Source organism: Gouania willdenowi, unplaced genomic scaffold (assembly GCF_900634775.1).
Source record: "Gouania willdenowi unplaced genomic scaffold, fGouWil2.1 scaffold_55_arrow_ctg1, whole genome shotgun sequence".
Taxonomy (NCBI): Eukaryota; Metazoa; Chordata; class Actinopteri; order Blenniiformes; family Gobiesocidae; genus Gouania; species Gouania willdenowi.
Window position 1 is genome coordinate 1,468,139 of NW_021145219.1, and position 17,747 is coordinate 1,485,885.

A 17,747-nucleotide genomic window follows, 5' to 3' on the forward strand; every position below is an offset into this window, starting at 1 on the left:
ACTGTCTCCAAAGTGTGTGTGTAAAGCATACCTCTTTCTTTATACGGTAGTACTCATCAATTGCATACTGATACTTTGGGCTACTGATGCCAAACAGAGAGGCTAGTTTCTCTCCCATGTAGTCACACACTGCAGGAAACACACAGTGTGTGGAAGTGTTACTTGTCTTTAAATGTAGGTATAAGACGTGGCCGAGCAGGACGCAGCTTTACCTGAGATTGTGTTTTTAGCCATTCTCCACATGTGGAACCAGAAGTAAGGACCCCAGTTGAGTTTAGACTAAAGCACAGGATAGAGGGAAATAAAACAAACATTACAACACACAACAATAATCAGCATCACAACACAAAAAAGTAGTGAATGCAAAAAAAAAACCTGACAACAGAATTTACATTTACTTCCTTATGAGATGGCACCAGACCTCAATTTTAACCAGACCATGTTGCCAATCTAATACACGTATTAGATGTGACAGGCGTGTCCTTTTGTGTGATTTGAGGGTTTACTAAACGTGCAATATAAATTGTCCTTAAAGTGTCGCAACTAAAATATTAACTTGTGAAACAAAGAATGAACTTTTTCCTAGTGTACAGCCATGGGTTGGTGGTTCAAATACTGCTCGATGTGAGTCATTTTATCCTTGGGCATGGCATTTACCCACATTGCCTCATGAGTTGGTATGAATTATGCATGAACATTGGTGGTGGCCAGAGGCGCAAATTAGCAGCCAGGTTTCTGTTCGTATGCTCCAGGGCAGCTGTGGCTACTTACCACCACCGGTATGACTGGTGTAAATAAATAATAGTTTCTGTAATGTGCTTTGAGTCTCATTGAAAAAGGACTATTCAAATCTAATCCATCATTATTACAATTACATTCCAAACAAATATCAAAAATGATAGTTTATTGATTATTGGGAAATAAAAACAATCATCACTGAATCAGTCAGTAGCACATCTACCTCACAGCAAGAAGGTCCTCAGCTCAGGCCCTGGGGTGAACACTGTTCTCTAACAGCTTAAGTAGGTTTTGTTTTTAATTTATGATTTAATTTATTCAATCTCTTATGCATACATAAAATTTGTTTCTCTGCATTTGACCCACGCAGGATTACAAGCTCAGCATCCTCAACCACTAGGTCAGACAAATGTAAAAATGTGTGCAAATGTCACGATACACTCTGATAAACGGTGTAAGCCTGACACAATCAGGATGACATCTATCAAGCATGCAACATAGTATGCACAATGCATTTAGCACATTTGGCACTGATGATGAATATGTAATGAGGGGGGAAAAAACATCAATACATTAATGCAGCATGTTCATTTACATTTATCACACCTGAAACTATTTGCAATGCCTGTTTTGGCACGTAAACAGGTAGATAGTATTTGTCACAGTATTACACAGAGTAATGACTTCAGTAATGTGAAAGCGGAATACAATGGTGAAACGTAAGGAAGAACAGATGTTTAATGCTCCAGGTAACCTTTTTGGTTATGATTTCAATACATCATTAAATAGACCTAGCAGGTAGATGGACTGGTAGATGTATCCATGAAGATAGGCATAGCTGTTCAGCTGAAAAGCACCGGTACGCCTCTCCTCCCTCTCCACTGCACAAAATCGATTCTGTGGTTTAAACCAACATCATCTGCAATGACACTCAGGAGGTTCAGCAGAAACGGCACAAAGAAAACCGCGTAATGTGTGTAACGATGAGCACGCATGACACAGGGCCAGATCAGGGACAGCTCTGACCTCCTGGATGATGACCAGGGGACGGAGGGACAATACATTAGGAGAAACTGATCTTCAAGTCCATTCAAGTTACAGAAATTAAATTTATATTTATTTTGTAAGCTACATAAATCAACAAATGTAATGTATTCACTAAAATAAATTCGTTTTTGTGCAGTTATCAGCTCAGAGCAGAGAGAGAACATGCACCTGCTGCTTCATTGCATTCAACGGCTTCACATTTAATTTTGTGCTTTTCTCCCACTCATCTTTCCTGAACATGCAAAATGCTCATTTAAATAGGGCGGTCTGAACCCTTTATTTGATATACTCGTAAATCTGTATGAATCACATCCTGTTTTATTGTATAGTGTCATGGCAAATTTTATATTCATCATCATATCCTCAAATGTATGTTCATGTGTACAATTTGTCATGTTTTAATACATGACGACTCCATTAATCTTTACACTTTTGAACAGCTGAATCATGATTAAACAGTACAGATCGTATTATTCTCAGTGCAGCACAGTCTCTGCCAAGGACATACACTGATGTACACACTTATCAAGACAGATAAAGACTGGAGCCAAACCTTCTCATAACATCTTCATCATCCTCCAACATTGCCACTATGGGCATCTGACTCCCTCCCTTTTGTCTCTCACTGTTGGGACCTTTTCTTATCTGTATAAAAAGCTTAAGCTTTGAAACTGTTGGAGCGGGGCGCGGCACTTCCTTTGGACGTCCGCCTGGACGGACGCTAATTTTGTTTCACTTTGTTCCACTTTGTATTCTTTTATTTAGTTTAGAATAAAATCATTTTTTATTAAATCATCAATGCTTCTCCTGGATTCTATCATTCAACCAGAGCAATGAATCATGTCTCAAATGAGGTCAACCGTAAATTCTGCCGTAACAATTGGCGTCACGAACAGGATCATCTTCTGTCCACCCCTCGGACAGAGACTGGATCACGAACCATCGGTTGAACCTCAAACACCAATTCGGACTAAGGTAAAGCTGCCTTTATAAATATATATATATATATATATATATGTAAATTTTCATTTACATATATGTATATATATTCGCTCTGTGTTGATTTTTTTTTTTTTTTTTGGAACCAGTCAAGCATTGATTTTCAGCTTTGAGCTTTGATTTTGATCCTCAGCTGTTCTGTGTTTTGACGCAGTGAATAGCCATGAGAAAGGCTCAAATGGTTGAGGTTCTATGCCTTTTAATGCTGTAGGTTCTCTCTGGTTTTCTTCGGGCTCGGATATTTTGTTTAGGCATAAAATACGGCTGGTCATTATTTACTTTGGTTTTGTTCGGACTCCCACAGCCTGTGAGGTCCTGACCATAGATAGACGGGCAACCAAAGTTTCCAAAACATCCCAGCGGTGCCATGATCTGAGTTCACCTCTGTACCGAAAGCAAAATAGATTAAAACCCCGAATCTAACCTAAATTGTGTTTCTGTGAATCAAACAGATGAACAACCCAATAAACAAATAATATATGCATACGCATATACAATCTTGGTATGATGTGAACTCAGATCATGCTTTCAGGCGAGTTTTACTTTTTTTTATCTTTGTTTTTATTTTGTTTAAACGGAATCAGATTTCTCCCTTTGGCTTGGCTTTAATGCTTTCATTTGGACGAGTGTCAGCTTTTGAGAAACGGAGAGAAATACAGAGAGCCAAACACACACACACGTCGCTGCTGTGTTTTTCTTTTTTTTTTGGACGTGTGAACACACACACACACACACACACACACCCACACACCCACACACACACCCACACACACGTGCAGAGAGAGAAAGCGAGAGAGAGAGAGCACACACACAGGCACGCGCACGGGCGCACGCACACGCCACACCCATCCCAAGAGAGAGGTGGCGCCCCTCACTGGCCAGTTTAGTGCACTACACACTTGTGACACAACATTGTGATTTCTCACTTCTCCCCTGCCGATAGAATAGTGCCATTACACACAGACACTATTTTTATTTTTATTTTAAATTTTATTTTGATTTCATGTTTGATGGGCAACACACACACACACACACAGATGCAGAATACAGTATTTCATTTTATTTTATTTTAATATTACTGTTACCATCATTATCATTTTTTATTATTTAAATTGTTAGTTTCTGTTGGCTTTGTGGTTGTCCCCTGAAGAAACGACATCTTCAATGAAAGAATGAAATCACCTTCAACTCTTACGCTAATGGAATGTCAACATCATTCAAAGGACCAAGCATCAGAAGGAAATGGACAATCAAAGGTGTGTGACCTTTCAGGACTCAAGGACTCAACTCCCATTCAGCAAAGCAATGCTGAAATAACTCGCTCAGTCCCAAGTCAACTCTTCATCGTCTATGAATGGGCCGCATGCCAATGCTGGATTAACACATCCTGCCCCATCATCAAAGACTGAGAACCTGTGGGCGTCGGAGTGGACACTCCCCCCACCAATGAGTTGCGAGTTAAACGCCACGACTACTGCCTGAATGATGGGCAGCAACTGCAGACTGGTCACACGTCTGCTGGAAATCTTCACCAAAAAGACACTGTTTCAAAAGCCACAAGGATACCAAGCCACAAGAAGTCCACCACAGCCTTTGGTGGTAGTGCGCACGCGCACGCACAGGCACGCGCACGCACAGAGCTAAATCACTTTAGCCTTGAACTTTGGCATGGAGGGGGACAACTAGCAAATAGCCAACAAGCTTCTCCTTCGCACAATACTAACCCCTCTATCTTCTGACTGTGCACTAGATTATTTTGTTTTCATTTATTCTCTCACACGCAGACAGACCAGACATACAGTCACACACCCACATTCATAACTATGAGAAACACAGAACTTCACACAGAACCCTTCTGTTTGCCACATGAGATCAAGTGTGCCCATCATTTATCTTTGGCCTTTATGAGAAAACAACAAACAAAGGGGAAGAAAATAGTGTTACTGATAAGGTTGTTTTTGTTTGCTTTTCTTTCATTTATTCTCTTGATTGAGGGGAGGCCCCCCACAATGCAAGATATGGTTACATCCGCTGAAGACAGAGCCCTCTGTTGCCTCAGCTTTTGGAGCTGAAGTTTTAATTTTTATTGGCCATGATTTTTTTTGAGCTCACACGTTTTTCTCCTTTGTTATTTCTGAACGATTCTTCTTTTTCTCTTTTGTTTTTACTCAATTTCAGGAAAATTGAGACAGAGATTGAGGACTGCAGCCTCAACAAGTTTAAATTTTGACATTTTTTTGACCGATACCTTCGTAAACAATCTGTACCTTACCCTTTTTGAAGCTGCTTGCGACAGACAGCCTAGTTCAACATTCATTGTTTTCATTTTGCGCGCTCCCCCCTTAACCGCGTCGGACTGTCTGGCCGGCCCAAAGCCACTCGACAGCAGGGGGGGGGTACCAAATTTTTCCTGAGAAAAAATGCCCCATTAGTTGCTATGAGTACATAGGCAATTACTTTTCAAACAAGAAGTCCTGGTTTAATGTGCAGAAAAAGGATAGACCTTGCTAGGGAAAGCACTCTTAGGGGGATAGTGGTCCACCTGATTTGATACATGCTTGGTAACCGAAGACCGTTCTGAACAAATTTCTACGTTCCCTTAGAGTGAGGGTTATTAGAGGTTGCGTGCTCCGTTCAATCTTAAGAAGTGCCCAATAAAAGTCCTGACAGTTGTGCGAAATCTTCCCTCGGTTTGGTACCGAGGTTGAGTTTATGTGTTTTCCTTCAGTTTGGTACTGTTGTGAATTATTCTCCCAAACTCTTATTTTCAAGAGCGGTGGTTGAGCCCTGCTGATTCAGAGATCCTTTTTTCTTTGGAGACGGACGGTGGGTGAGTTTCCTTCAGGTTTGGTACCGGAGGTTGTGTTTTCCTTCAGTTTGGTACTGTTGTGAATTATTCTCCCAAACTCTTATTTTCGAGAGCGGTGGTTGAGCCTCGCTGATTCAGAGATTCTTTTTTACATTTCTGGAGACGGACGGCGGGTGAATTTCCCGCGGTTTGGTACCGCGGTTGAGTTTGTTGAGTTAGACACGGCTGTGCTATTCCTGCCTGATCAGCAGATGAGCAGACTGTCAGTACCACGGGCGATAATCTAAGACTCCGCAAAGGCGGAAGTAAAAAGGAGCGTACCTCTTAGTAATCAGACGATACCAGTAAAAAGCAATTAATTAACACTAAAAGGTTGCCAAGCATGAGGGGGCAATAAGAGCTCATTGACCCCGAGAGACGAGGTGGACTGGCTATCGCCATTGGTGGGTTAGATGAGACCTATATTCTACTTAGACACTATGCAGCAAAACCTTGTGAATGCATGGACGTGAAAATTGAGGCATGAACGTGTGCGGTGCATGAGTGACTGAATGATGACACGTTACGTATGCCTGAGAGAACCGCGTTGTGAGTGCGAATGTGCCGTGGACGTGTCATTGAGTGATTGACCGATGAATGGCTGTTTGACCACACATGTTCCTCTGTTTCACCTTCTTTTCCTCCTGGGTTTTGATGCACTTGATCTTCTCCCTGTTTTTGCCAATTATGTAGTGGGGTGTTCAGAAAACACTGCTGCTTGTTAAAAGAACTATGGTTTTAGGCCTTGGGCCTTCTAAAAAGTTTACCAGGTTTTAAAGGGTTTTTTCTGGGTGTTTAAAAACACCAAACGACATTTTTTATATATGATACCACTTTCAGTGGAATGACTGGCTTTGACCTTGACTGACCTTACATGTTCAGTGTCCATGTTTTTTTGTTGTTATATGTGTATACTCGTTGTGGTGTGCACTTGTCTATGTCTTCGTCTTAGTTGTTGTTATTATGTAGCTTTTTCCAAAATACAGGTCGCTGTAAGGAGACGAATCAGATCCAACTAAAGAAAAGAGATATTTTAAATTATCCAGTTAAGTCTTAATGGTTTCCTCTCTTTCTGTTTCTGAGTGTTTCCTAACAGAATGCCACCGCCTTCTCGACTCCGATCCTTCCTCCAGCCGCCATGCCTGGTCACTGCTTGTTATGATGAAGGATGAGAATTAAAGGGAAGTATTGTCCATAACTGTAACTGGGAAACAAAGGGGAAATAGATTGAAATAGACACGTGACAATATGACATATTGTGGATGTTCTAACATAATATCTATTCCAGAGACTACAGAGACTTCCAATCCAACTGCGAAAGTGGGGACAGATCTTCAAATTTCCAAAAGGAGCGTACAGTTGACCCTGGCTTTGACCTTTATGGCTGAGGAGAAGGAGGTCGAGGAGGTTGGAGGGCACAAAGGCAGGCGGACACAAGAGAGAGGAAAACGGAGACACATCCAAAATGATCAGATAAGTAATTTTCCAATGATATTTATCATATGGTTTTAAGAATCCAAATGTATTCTTATGTAAAAAAAGGGAAGGGAGGGGCCAACGCCCCTCTGATTTTTTATTTATATTTTATCATAGGAAAATATACCTCAAACCCTCCAACTATTTTCTTCTTGTTCCACCAGCACTTAGCGTGCAAGACCATAAAACACCTTCACTGGGTTTAGACACTTTTAAGGGAAAAATTAAGTGTTCTCAACATTGGGTTGGTGGCCCAATCTGGGTCGCCTGAGATTTAAAAAAGGGTCCTCCTGAAATTCTTGATAATTGATTGAAATAAGAGATAGTTTAAAGTTGAGTAACTTCCAAGCATTTAAGGAAGCTCTCCAAACCGTGCTGGGGCTCGTCACCCCCACGAATGGGATAAATACAGAGAGCAAAAGACAATATGATTGTTCGACTCAACTTAACTTTAATTCTGTCTAACCTTAAAGGGCCAATAATCTTGCTAAACTCTGGTTCAGACACAGAATAGGAGACACTTTTGCCACCAATTGACCTTCAAAATTAAGTAAATTACATCTCAAATAATAATTATGAGGGAAATGAATGAAATAAATGAACTGACAAATTCAGCTCTATAAAAGAATTAGGCTATGTAAATAGGTGTGGAGTGTTAACATTATTCAGAATAAATAAAGGATAGAATAAGATTTCTCCTTCACAAATAAGAGATAGATCCAAGATGATTGCCGACACCAGCTGATGCTGAGACGGAGGCTGACCGAACAATGAAGGGGGAACCGACAAGGCCACTGAGACACACACACAAGAAAACTCTCTAGAACAAGGGCCTAGCTTTGTTTATAAGCCACACCAAATGCTCATAGCTAGGTTGAGGGAGGACAAGCTCACACCTAGCTGCAGGAATACAGTCATAAACCCTTCTGCTACGATTGAGGAAAATACTCAAGGTTCTTCACTCATGATGCTATTGGTTACCCCAGTTACCACTGAACTCAGCCGATGAAGACGAGTGATGTCCTTGATGCAAATGATGATTTTTGCTTATCTAGATGCAATAAAGGATGATTTTTGATGATTCATGCCATTAATAATAATGATGAAGAAGTTTATTTCCACATTTTTCTTGATATATCTGTGCCTCACAAAAGAAGAATATATCCAATGTATGACAATAACGATGCTAATGGTTAACCCTGACAGACAGCAAAGGTGGAATATAATAATTTTGTTTCTTGATTTGGTCGTTGAGGCGACCAAAAGTGGGGAATGTCATGGCAAATTTTATATTCATCATCATATCCTCAAATGTATGTTCATGTGTACAATTTGTCATGTTTTAATACATGACGACTCCATTAATCTTTACACTTTTGAACAGCTGAATCATGATTAAACAGTACAGATCGTATTATTCTCAGTGCAGCACAGTCTCTGCCAAGGACATACACTGACGTACACACTTATCAAGACAGATAAAGACTGGAGCCAAACCTTCTCATAACATCTTCATCATCCTCCAACATTGCCACTATGGGCATCTGACTCCCTCCCTTTTGTCTCTCACTGTTGGGACCTTTTCTTATCTGTATAAAAAGCTTAAGCTTTGAAACTGTCAGGGCGGGGCGCGGCACTTCCTTTGGACGTCCGCCTGGACGGACGCTAATTTTGTTTCACTTTGTTCCACTTTGTATTCTTTTATTTAGTTTAGAATAAAATCATTTTTTATTAAATCATCAATGCTTCTCCTGGATTCTATCATTCAACCAGAGCAATGAATCATGTCTCAAATGAGGTCAACCGTAAATTCTGCCGTAACAATAGTAAGAACAATTATTTACAAATGTGGTCCAAATTTTGTCCAAAGAATAGATTTTTTTTTAGTTTGAATATAGGTGATCATTAAATGGGGCTGACATGTACCATATTTTCCGAGCTATAGAGTGCACTTCTCTATTGGCCGCTTTCCAAGAATTTTGCAATTTTCCAAGAAAAATCCATGTGAAACCCGCTTCGTCACATAGGCCACTCTCTAATGGCTGATGAGGATAACCTTCAAACAACTGCCTATTAGAACATGCAGGTAGGTTGCATATACAGTATACATATACTTTGGTTCAGGTTAACAGAAATGTACGTGTATTCTGATGACTTTAAAGTTCTGCTGCTGGTGTATAAATGTGTGAATGGGTTTGGTCCAGAATACATCAGTGACATGTTAGTCAGGTATGAACCCAGCAGGTCTCTCAGATCTATGGACACAGGTCAGATAGTGGAGCCCAGAGCTCACAGTAAACATGGTGATTGCTGCTTTTATTTGTTATGCTGCAAAGAAGTGGAACAAACTGCAGAAGAGCTGAAATCAGAATCTAATGTGAACATTTTTAAAAGTTAAAGGCACTCTTTCTCTACTGCGTATGATTGAGAGAGAGATTTATGGGCATGTTGTTGTTAGTTGATGATTTTAAATGTTTTTACTGATGATTTTAAATGTTTTGTTGCCGACTTTAATGTTCTTATTGATTTTAAGCTGTTGTCTGTTGCACTTTTTGATCATGTAAAGCACATTGAGTTGCCTTGTGTATGAAATACGCTATACAAATAAATGTGCCATGCCTTGCCTTTCAACTGCACATGAAGTCACCTCCTCACTGCCCCATGTTTGCATATCTGTCCATTTACAGCTTTTTATGCTGTTTTTACGGATGCTTGGCTCGGTCTGTGTGTCAGCTCTTCTTAACAGTCCACTAGCAGCCATATAGTCCGGTGCGGCCATCGCTCCTGAACAAACATAATGTGGTGATTTTGGCAACTTTATTAGTTTATTTTTCCTACTATTACAAACTGGCTGATATTTTAACTGTATCCAGGGTGATGCCGCGCTCTCCATCTGTCAGTTCTCCTTATGTGAGCTTCTCTGTCAGCCTCAGAGTCTAGTGCACGAGTGCTCCTGAAAAACTTAATGCGGAGATTTACCAACTTTATGCCACTAGTACAGTGCCTGTCGGAAGTATGCATTCATGTGGGAGCATAAGTAGAGTTGTCAATTATGGCCATATGAGTATGTGTTTGAATGTTGGATGTACAAAGAGGTGTACATACTCTGTACTCTGTGCTGTTATAAAGAGGTATATTTACAGGTGCAAAGTAAAATAGTGTGTGTGATTTCCCTGGTTTAATTCTATGGGACATGAACATGACAATTGTGGGGTTTTTTTTTACTCACTATTATATTTTTTCCATTTGGTGTATTTTTCTGTAATGGATGTTTTTTGGAGTCATTATGTTTATTTTTGTATCTCTCTGTTGTCTTTTTGTTCAAATAACATAGTTTTTTGTTGCCATTGTAGTGTGATTCTGGTTATTTTGTGTATTTTTGTATCTTTTTTTGGTGTAGTTTTGTGCATTTCTATTGTCATTTTGTGTATTTTTATAAATATAAATATTTGTGTGTATTTTGAGTCATTTGTATTTTTTGTTGTTGTTTGGTGTATTTTTCTGTAATGTTTGTGTTTTTGGAGCCTTTTTGTATATTTTGTGCATTTCTGTTGTCATTTTGTGTACTTTTTGTATAAATATTATTTAGTTTTTTGTTTTATTTTACTCATTTAGTATATTTTTATTACAAATACTGTGTGTGTGTGTGTGTGTGTCTACCTTCATCTCTTCTGTGCGTCATCTCTCACACACGCGTGCGCGGGTCATGCACATACTCCGTCGCAGGTCGTTGAGAGATTAAAAAAAAAAAAAAATGAGACCCGGAAGTACCACGAAAAGTAAACGTTTTGCGACACCAAAGTCGCAACTCTCTCTCTAAACGGCTCTGTCTGAGTTCAGCATTTACATTCCAGTGTAGTGCACGCACGCGCATCAGCCGTGTGTGTGTTTACATTATAGCTGCTAGCATCTTAACACACAGAATAATATATGAAGAAACACTCACTCTGACCCAGAACAAACAATAATCATAGTAGAGCCGTGTTGTGGATCCATCCACTCACAAAAAAATTACATTCCTCTGTCTGAAGAAGCAGATAGTTTGTGATATGGTCGGCAAATGACCATCAGCGCAGCCGCCGCCCACAGACATGGAGACAGAGGAGGAAGTGAAGTCCGTGACCCGCGACTAAAAGGAAGTTTGGATCACTGGGATAATTTTAAATAACCATGAAATATTAGCTTAAATAACTACTAGCAGTACAAAAACGTTTTTAATATTGACATTTTTTTTTTAACCCAAACAAACTGCGACACAGTACCATCATGAACCCGGAACTGGAAGTAGCGCGCTCAATACCACGCTCTTACTGAGAGGGCCGTAATCTTAAAATTAACGTTTTGAACGTTTTCCTACACCAAAAAAAAGGATGCACACACTTGGGGTATTTGGAACCCGATGACTAAGTTTCAGGTCAAACTCACACCGGGGAGATATTCGCTCCACACATACACACGCACGCACGCACACACACACAGACTTTTTTTGCTTTTATAGATAGATTTACTATTTCCAACTATTGCAAACTGGCTTAGCTTTGTTACAATTTAAACCTTGTATCTTTTATTTACCATCTTCCTAACCGCAAATGCATCTGAGCCCGCTCCCTTCCCCCAGTCCATAAACTTCAATTTATTACTGGAATTTGCTTTTTATAAGGAATACTGATTGAAAACAATTAGATACTAGATGTATGACAACTGCTGTCATTTGCAATTTCCCTTCACTCAAACACCATCCTGCATATGAAGCACGTCTCATCCGTCCTGTGTCATCAAGGTTGTGCGTGCTTTCACTTTCACTTTTTGAACGTTAAGTTCACATAAATGTACAGTGGCTGCGCCAGTTCAGTCATCCTGTTGCAAGGATGATGGTCAGTACGCAGTTCTGCCCCCGACAGCCGTTTCACTGGACACACGTGTGCCAACTGGCTGAAAAAATCCACACAGTGTGCACTGGTGTATATGGTGCCCCTTCAAGCTTCAATGAAAGTATTTTCTGCCTAGACTGTGGAAAATATGGTATGTGAATAGATGATGAGCTGCAATGACAGAAGCAACACAGTGAGGTTATGGGTATGCTCATTAGAATGAATCCTTACTGATCAAAGCAGTACCAATGCTATGATATCTGTACGTCACTCTGTGACCAAGCTATGTTTGAGGTTGGAGATTAAAGCCTGACATCAAAACCTGGATAGACAATAACTTCCTCAAACTCAAAATCAATAAAACAGAGCTTCTCATCCCTGGACCCAAATCTCTCCTTCTCTCTGTTCAGAACATCACCCTCCTCATTGATGGCAGCAATGTACACCCCCTCCCCCTCCCCCTGGACTCCACCATCTCATTTCAGACACACATTAAGCACATTACAAAAGCATTCTTCTTTCACCTCCGGAATATCGCCGGCCTCTGTCCCTTCCTCTCCCAGACCACAGCTGAAAGTCTCATTCATGCTTTCATCACCTCCAGACTCGATTACTGCAATAGCTTTCTCTATGGACTCCCCACCACTCACTTACACAAACTGCAATACATGCAGAACTCAGCTATCCGTCTACTCACACACACCCGGTCCAGAGAACACATCACCCCAATCCTCCAACAGCTCGACTGGCTCCCTGTGCAATATCGCATTCACTACAAGGCTCCTCCTCCTCACCTACAACTCCCTCCATAACCTGGCCCCTGCCTACCTCACCGAGCTCCTCCAACAACACTGTCCCAACCGCCACCTCCGCTCTGCCTACGTCCATCACCCGCACTAAGCACCGAACCTTGGGGGACGGAGCCTTTGCTGACTCCGCCCCCGCCCTCTGGAACTCACTCCCTCATGCCATCAAGAATGCAGACTTATTACAGAACTTTAAAACACTCCTAAAAACCCACCTTTTTAAACTTGCTTTTCCTTAACCTTTCTTGTACATTTTCTTTATTTTTCTGTATTCTGTAAAGTGACTTTGAGTCCCAAAAAAGTGCAATATAAAATTGATGTATTATAATTATTATTATTACCATGTCAACATTGCTAACTTGTTTCCTCATAGGCGCCTCCTCCTCCTCTTCATCAGTGCTGAACTCCTCCATGGTCTCGCCACTTGCAAAGTAGATGGTCCGGAGTGGTGTCTTCACATTGACCTGTCTGTCCACAGCAGTGTCCATTTGCACTGCCTCACAGTCCCCTCCTGCACTCTAATGAAACACAAATAGTTCAAAAATTGAGAAACCTCCTGAATTGGTGATGGACATAGACATGTCAACCACACCTTGGAACAACTGGCTTTTGCATTACCTTGCATTCCTGCTTCTACTGTACCAATGGGTTTTCTCAACAGGTGAGGTTTTTTTTTTTTTTTTAATAAATAAGATTATTAATTTTGGATTAACAAAAGCGCAACTTCAAAAAGTGATAACTTTCATCTCAGTGCCTTATTATAATAAATGATCTATCCAAAAATATAAATTAGTTACAGTAATTATTTATCGATAGTGGTGCTTCACTCAATTTGATCCATAAGAAGTACCACAAAATAAGAAACACCAGTCTCACATAATACGAAAAATATTAGCTCTGCAAATAGACACTGTCTTTTGGTAAAATGGTAAATGGTAAATGGACTTGATTTATATAGCGCTTTATCACCACACTGAAGCAGTCCCAAAGCGCTTTACATATCAGCTCATTCACCCAATCACTCTCACATTCACACACCAGTGGGACAGGACTGCCATGCAAGGCGCTAGTCGACCACTGGGAGCAACTTAGGGTTCAGTGTCTTGCCCAAGGACACTTCGACACATAGTCAGGTACTGGGATCGAACCCCCAACCTCTCGATCAGAAGACGACCCTCTACCACCTGAGCCACGGTCGTTATTTTAACTAAATAACGCCTAAGTCATGTGAAATACAATAACTGTTTTTCATACTTATTGTCCACCTAATAAAACAATAGAGAAAACCAATTGCAGTGCTTAATGAGGCTTAATCTTAGCATCCTCAAACATTAACCAACCACATCACTGTGGTCAGCTGATAAGAGAAAATCCAAACGATCAGGATCCTGATTTCAGATGCAGCGAAAGGCCGAAAACCTAAACATCAAAATTAATGATTATGCCAATTATTTGTACCATTGCATCTATGGCTATGAATGTGTACCTACCAACCTCAGTAAAATTAAAGCGTTGCAATTGCATAAATTCATATTATTGCTTCAAAGAATAAATCATATAAAAATATTTCTTTAGCAGTGACATTCCAATAATGCACAGTATACAATTTAAGTTTAACTTGACCCCACTTATGAATACATTAAATAATATTGTACAGAACTATAACTGTTTGGACAGCAGAAAGAATTAACTATGTTCTCTCCGTCTCCTGTGCTCTGAGAGCTTCTCCGTCTTCAAGCAGGTTCTCTGCATCTATTGTGGCGTGGATCACTTCTTGTGCGTGCTGCTTGAATCCCACATCCAAGTAACGCTCTTTATAAGGTGGACCAAGTACATTTGCAATGAAGTGCAGAGGATCTTGGTGAAACGTGTGCTGACAGACTCTAAAGTCGAATTTCTGCTTCTGATGCATAGGTGGTTGACTCGAGTCCCCTTTCATTTTACAATTTTTTATTTATTTATTTTAGTCTTTGGTTGTAAAGAGAAAGTGATTTGTTAAACCTTACGGAGGATAACAACTTACTTACCAACCGTATATTGGTTGATTTCACACGGTCTCACTCAAAAAAATAAATAAATAAGAGATCCAAAGTGTTGCGCTCTCTCTCTCTATGACAGTGTTGATCGAATATTTAAGTAAATACATTATTTTTTTTACTTGTCTGCACATGCTGTCAAAGGTCAACACTGCAAGAAGTGCAATCATTATGAGACAGCAATGCATGTTTTGTTATTGCAATAAAATACATTGATTTATTTCATTGCTTAATTGTGACCATCACCAGCCCTCCCTAAGGAAGGGTAAGAAATATTTTATTATAGGGAGGATATAGAAAGAGAGATCAGTGGTACACCTAAGTGGGGGGGGGGGGGGGCAGGGGGGAGAGACCCAAGGTAGGAACAAGAAAGGGTGGGGAGGAATAGATTATTTTACAGTGAGGGTGAGATGTGAATGTTGTAGAATATTGTGCTTATTATGTTGTGTAATCAAGCCAGTATAGTGACAAGTGTGAAGCTTAGCTATAAAGGTGGTGGCTGTGGACAGGGGGAATGAGTGAGTGGAAATACCTAAAGCAGGTATTTGGGATTAACATGTGTAAAGTTAAGGCCAGTATGAGAAAAAAAAAAAAGTAAATATATTCACCAATTTACATCATGAAATGCACACTTAATGAGTTATGTCCTTAGTTTTACTCATAAATATTAGTTGTATCACCCAAATATGATTAATATTTAGCCATTAAATGTAAGAAAATGCTTGTTTACCATATTTAGAAAAAAATATATTACTTTGTAAGTCATACAATGACAGCAATTTACCAGTATATTTGTAGTCACTGGAAATGACAAAAACCCATACTAGGTAAGGGTAAAACAAATATGTTGACATGTTGTTCCAGCTGTAAATGAGCCTTCAGAAGAGTCTGGCATCATGTTAACATGTAAATAAATCAAGAGGAAAACAACAAGTGTTGTGATGAGCAGGTACTCATAATTTGAAAACATTGGGAATGTATAATTGCCATTACAGCAAAATTAACTTCCTCTAATGGCAACATACAGGAGGTCAAGAGTCCGTTCACCAAGTCAAATTCCTCGTGTGTATAACATACATTACATGGCCAGTAAAGTTGATTCTGATTCTCTAGATTGCACCAAATACTTTGTATAGTATCAAATGTCCTGACAAAGACAACATTTATTAATATATTTATTTATTTTATCTCCAAGATGGAAATGTCCCTGGATTTCATTTAAGAAATTTGGTCACGTTACTATAAGTGCTGTTAAAACATGAAAAAAGGATTTGGGAGCTTTGTAAATGTCTAAAATACTAGATGAGTACTTTATGACAGTGGCTAAGTTATTGCTGCAGCACTGGGCTGAATGCAGGCTCACTGAGGCTGTAAGTCAGGATGGCTTTGAATGAACAAAGGAATTCCCCATCTCAAGAGTTTCACCCCTAAACCTACCAGAATGCAGGAAATCAAATCTACCTCATCCACATTGTTCTGGGGCAGCATTCCAGACTCGCATAGTGTAGTATTTGTAATTTAATAGGTACTAACTCTCAATCTCAAGTACAAACCCTCAAAATTATTAAAATGTAGGGGATCAGAATTGCATCTACCAAACCAGTTGACAAACAACATTTTTATGTGTGGTCCTAAAAGACAAAATTGTTTTCGGTCTCGATGAAACTGACTTCAAGGTTTTATTAAAAGTTATAGAAGCTCAGGTCACCATTGCACATTTGCCCTGATTTAACAAACTCATAATTATATAATAAAATAGGCCGAAAGATACGAAAACGTATTCTGGCATTCTATTTATACGCAGCGCCCCTCATTGGCCAGTTTAGGTGACGTGACAGGTACACCACGTGACTTAAAAGTTCCGTCGGTTTTATTTTAGCTCATATTTATTTTTTGCCTGCTAACCCTTTTATTTTAGCCCTAACCCTAACCCAGGAAATACCCTAAAATGTTTATTTTTTGTATATGTATTTTTAACGGTGGAATTTGCCGTGTTAAATATGTTAAAATGAATGAATATATATAACTGACAAAAGTGACTTTCGAATTATTGAATCTGACACGGTAATGTACGCTTATGTAGAAAACGTACCCATCGTACAATGGGCTATTGATACGTTTCAGTATCAATAGACATTCCATAAAATAATATCGGTCGCGGAATAGTTATCTATTGAGGCCGTTGTTGAATACATTTTTTTTTTCTTTTACTGCGAAAAAAATAGCTGTTTAAACACTTTACAGAACACTTCAACTGTTTAATGTTCGTAATAAGGTTAGCTCCTCGGCTAAGGAAGTAGTTCGTTTTTACCCTTGTGAGTTTATATTTCACTTTTCACGTCACCAAAAAGTTTAAAAATACGTGTTGTTATGGTCTCACCTTGTCTGCTTCCATAGTTTGCGCCAGAGAAATGTTGATGTATGCCAAATAAAGCGACAAATCTGCCATCGCAATCAATCCTTAAAACTAAAGACTGCCTAAAGATTGCATTAGCTCTATTACTAAGGAGTAAATACTTCCGGGTGGATTTTCACAATTAAATATATAACAACATTTCACACATATAAAACCTATCCATTGGTATATTCCTGTCTATATTTTGGAATAATGGATATCAGTAAAAGACAGGAATTTATATAACTTACAACATGTATATATTTTAAATCTGGCCATATATACTGTATGTTGACTTTTTCTATGCCCATCTTGTACCAAGCTTCAAGTTTTGTGCTCTGTCTGGGCGCAATAGTACATTTTACTGTATTAGTTATCCGTGCACTCATTTTCCGACCTGTTTGCTTCTCATCATCAGGGTCACAGCTCGCGGGGTGTATTATTTATTTATTAGCCATTGTATAACAATATTTAATTCAATTAAAAACGCAGCCAAAACAAAAAAACGTATTGTTGTTATTATTATTATTA

General features: G+C 39.4%; 1 protein-coding gene across 1 annotated transcript in view; it reads right to left on the reverse strand.

The window, feature by feature from the left end:
• The window catches only part of fam177a1 (family with sequence similarity 177 member A1), a 21,425-nt gene extending 4,089 nt beyond the window's left edge, over positions 1 to 17,336 (reverse strand). The window contains exons 1-4 of the mRNA XM_028442532.1: positions 17,202 to 17,336; positions 13,127 to 13,303; positions 213 to 279; positions 32 to 129 (exon numbers count right to left, since the gene is read on the reverse strand). Of these exons, the coding sequence (XP_028298333.1) occupies positions 32 to 129; positions 213 to 279; positions 13,127 to 13,303; positions 17,202 to 17,270 (411 nt within the window). The 5' untranslated portion in view covers positions 17,271 to 17,336. The remainder of the gene's footprint in view (positions 1 to 31; positions 130 to 212; positions 280 to 13,126; positions 13,304 to 17,201) is intronic.
• Between the last annotated feature and the right edge of the window lie 411 nt (positions 17,337 to 17,747).